This window comes from Rhincodon typus, chromosome 40 (assembly GCF_021869965.1).
Source record: "Rhincodon typus isolate 14 chromosome 40, sRhiTyp1.1, whole genome shotgun sequence".
Taxonomy (NCBI): domain Eukaryota; kingdom Metazoa; phylum Chordata; class Chondrichthyes; order Orectolobiformes; family Rhincodontidae; genus Rhincodon; species Rhincodon typus.
Genome location: NC_063371.1, coordinates 12,017,922 through 12,021,215, shown reverse-complemented (window position 1 = coordinate 12,021,215; position 3,294 = coordinate 12,017,922). Strand labels below are relative to the sequence as shown.

The 3,294-nt window shown below is 54.3% G+C and overlaps 1 protein-coding gene across 3 annotated transcripts in view; it reads left to right on the top strand.

Moving 5' to 3' along the window:
* Positions 1-1,166: 1,166 nt before the first annotated feature.
* The window catches only part of LOC125487341 (mitoferrin-1-like), a 5,650-nt gene continuing 3,522 nt past the window's right edge, over positions 1,167-3,294 (top strand). The window contains exons 1-2 of one of the 3 annotated variants that reach the window (XM_048618564.1): positions 1,167-2,002; positions 3,036-3,280. In XM_048618564.1, coding sequence (XP_048474521.1) covers positions 3,038-3,280 — 243 coding nt within the window. In that variant the 5' untranslated portion in view covers positions 1,167-2,002; positions 3,036-3,037. Of the gene's footprint in view, positions 2,003-2,631; positions 2,783-2,858; positions 3,281-3,294 lie in introns of those variants that run through there. The other 2 variants (XM_048618565.1, XM_048618566.1) reach the window with 2 other exon arrangements.

Below are 3,294 nucleotides of genomic sequence, written 5' to 3'. Positions count from 1 at the left end.
AGCCAAGTGAGGTCTTTGTGCTTGTTGGAAAGTTCTGGTGATGAGGCATTCTGCTGAATTACTTTGACAGTCTGCTCAGGGAACCATGTGACAGGGTCCATCCTCTCCTTTTCCCTCAGGGCCTTAAGGACACTACGCGCTGACCACTTCCTGATGAACTTGAGGTCAGAGGTGTTTTTCTTTGCAAGATTCTCCGCGAAGGACAGGTGGTATGGAACGGTCCAGTGACTTGGAGCATTTTGTGGCAATGAGGCCAGGCCCATCCTTTGCAACACTGGGGACAGGTAGCGACTCAGTCCTACTTTTCTTTTGAAACACCTCTCAACTATTCTTGCCACTCATCCAGTTGGGGATCCAATTTGCCAAATTCCCTTGGATCCTGAAATAACTGCACAGAAGCTGGTATCCCATCACCAAGTCATCCTTTATTTATACGTGCACAGTGCACTGGCTTTGGCCAGCCAGCTCAGAGTCATTCGCCTGAATTAAGGAGATTTTCCCCTCTTACGCTACTACTGCACGGCAATAGCACTGATATTTTCCCCCACATCATCCATGGTGTGTATACACGTGCAGTCACTCAGCAAAAGGACGTCATGTGCAAAACAAAATTTCTTCAATATTTCCATCACCAGGAGAACACCCAGTGAGCCAGGGACAAGCACAGCCCGATAAGGGCAAGAACCAGTGTGACACTTGGTGTTTGCTTACCCGAGGGTCTACACACAGCTTGATGCAGCCAAAGGTGACCATCAGGATGATGGTGGTAAATAAAAACCAAAAGAACTGCGGATGCTGTAAATCAGGAACAAAAACAAAGTTGCTGGAAAAGCCCAGCAGGTCTGGCAGCATCTGTGAAGGAGAAAACAGAGTTAACGTTTCAGGTCCGATGACTCTTCCTCAGAAACTTCTCCACCACCCCTTATCCAGCAAATGACTGCCATTGCTCGCAGTGATCCAAAACCAGGGGACACGAATAACCATGAGGTTGGACAGTTGAGTTCCCGTGCATTGCATTTTCACACTGTTTTCGTCTCTCCAACTGGTTTGCCCACTTCTAGCCCTTCCCAACATGGCACTTTGTGTTTCTGTTCCTGAGCATCAAGTTTGTCGTTTATCAGTGCTCACCAGTTTGTGTGGGGCGGGAGATGTGGTAGTGGGGATAGGGCCAACACCCAAGGAGCAGATCTGGCTTCAGCGTTACACACCTTGTGAGCCATGTTTTTTGTTAGTGAGGCAGTGTTATTGTTATCCTTGAAATGTGAAAAGGGGGCTTCAGCCTCTTCCCCCATTTCTTCAGATGCTGGATTAAGGGGACAGTCTTCAAAATCCCATTCGGAAGTGTGCAATGGGCCAAAAGGCCTTCTGCTGTGAAGGACTGGAAGAGAAATTTCGCCGAGGTAACGAAATGGTTGTGGGGTTGAATTTTTTTTAAAATAAAAAGCAAACTACTTCGGATACTGGACATCTGACACAAACACAACATTACTGGAGAAACTCAGCCGGTCTGGCGACACCTGCGGAGAAAGAGTTAAAGACTGGAGTCCCTTACTACTGTTGGAGAATTGGTTTTATTCGTTAATGGGAAAAGGGTCTTGCAGGCTGAAACAGAAGATATGGCCCCAAGCTATCCCTAGTTGCTCTCCATAACGTGGCAACGAGCTGCCTTGTGTAAGATGTTGAAGTGCACCATTCATCCAGGGCCAGAAGAACACAAAAGAAAACAGTGCATGCTGGAGATGTGAAAGGAACAATGAACAGAAATTGCTGGAGAAACTCAGCAGGTCTACCAGCGTCTGTGGAGATAGACAAAAGGTCTTGTCCAACCAACCTGTTCAGAGAGGTTGTAACACACTTCCACCCACCCGCAGCAGGCAGAACTTAAAAACACAGGCCTACCAAGCTCAGAGAGGTAGGGGCAGTACCAGTCACCTTCTCAGAGACGTTGCCCCTTCTTCAGGATTCAACAGAACTTTAACTCAACTTCTGTGGACTTCTGAAGGTGAGTCACACAAGAGTGGCAATAATAACTCTTGTTTTTCCCCCACATGTCTTCGCATGAGAGCTAGAGGTTTTGTACAACTTGTGTTTGCTGCAGAGCATCAAGGCTCCCTGCTATGCTTTGCTGGGGTAGTATTTGCAATGAGCCAAGTTCACTTAGCACCCTTCCCCCGCCATAAGCCTGAAACAGCCGAGTCACCGTGAAATGCAACAATGAGCCAAGATAGGGCGGGACCTTCACGCCCATTGGGCCTCCGTGGCGGATTATTTACTGTCCTGCCAGCCAATCGGTGACGGGGAATCTCCCACGGCTCCCCGCCCCCTTTCCATTGTGACGCGCGCCACGGCGCCCAAGACACGGGATCCCGCCCCGACCGCAGAAGACCCCGCCCTCTCACCGCACGTGTCCCCGCCACGGTCAGACCAGGCCCCGCCCACGCATCCCCAGCGCACACACCCCGTCGCCCAAGCCCCGCCCCCACCACCGAGCCGCGCCCCCGTTTGCCCAAAACCCCGCCCCTCACCCCACGTGGCCCCGCCCGCCAAAGGCCAAACCCCGCCTCACTATCCCCAGCCCACACGCCCCTCCCCTAAACGCTCGAGCGGCGACGGTTGGACGGACCGGGCGCGACCGTGAAAAGAGGGGGAAGGGGCGGCGCTTAGTGTCAGGGGCCCGCCTCCATCACGTCACTATTGGTCTATCTCGCCGTCCGTCTCCGACTTCTCGAGCGCCGATTGGCCGGCAGTACCCGTCGGTCAAAGCCCTCCCCCCGGCCGTGAAGTGGGTGGGGCGTCTGTCACATCGGTGCTGACCGGGGGGAGGGCACTTTTGAGGGAGGTTTCTGGGGGAGGGGGGGAGGGTATAAGCCGGGGAGATCCCGGTGGGGGGGGGGGGGGGGGGGTTACGGGGGGGGGGGGGGGGGTGGGGTGGTTTTGCGGAGTGATCGTGAAGCTGCTCCCGGGCTGTGCTGTCCTGCCGTTTCTTTCCCCGAGTACTCACTCACTCCCTCCCTCCCTCTCTCCCCCCCCCCCCCATATGGAAGTCGGTTGTGTCCGGGCTCAGCCTGCTCTCTCCTCCAGGATTGACGAGGCGGCGTCGTGTGGACCCCCATCTCCTGGGACCGGGCCAGGTCCAGGTCCAGGGCCCGGGCCGCTGCAGGACCCCGAGGATGTGTACGAGACTCTGCCCGCTACCGTGTCGGTCAGCACCCACATGATGGCCGGCTCGCTGGCCGGGATCATGGAGCACTCCATCATGTTCCCCATTGACTCAGTCAAGGTGAGTGACAGGGA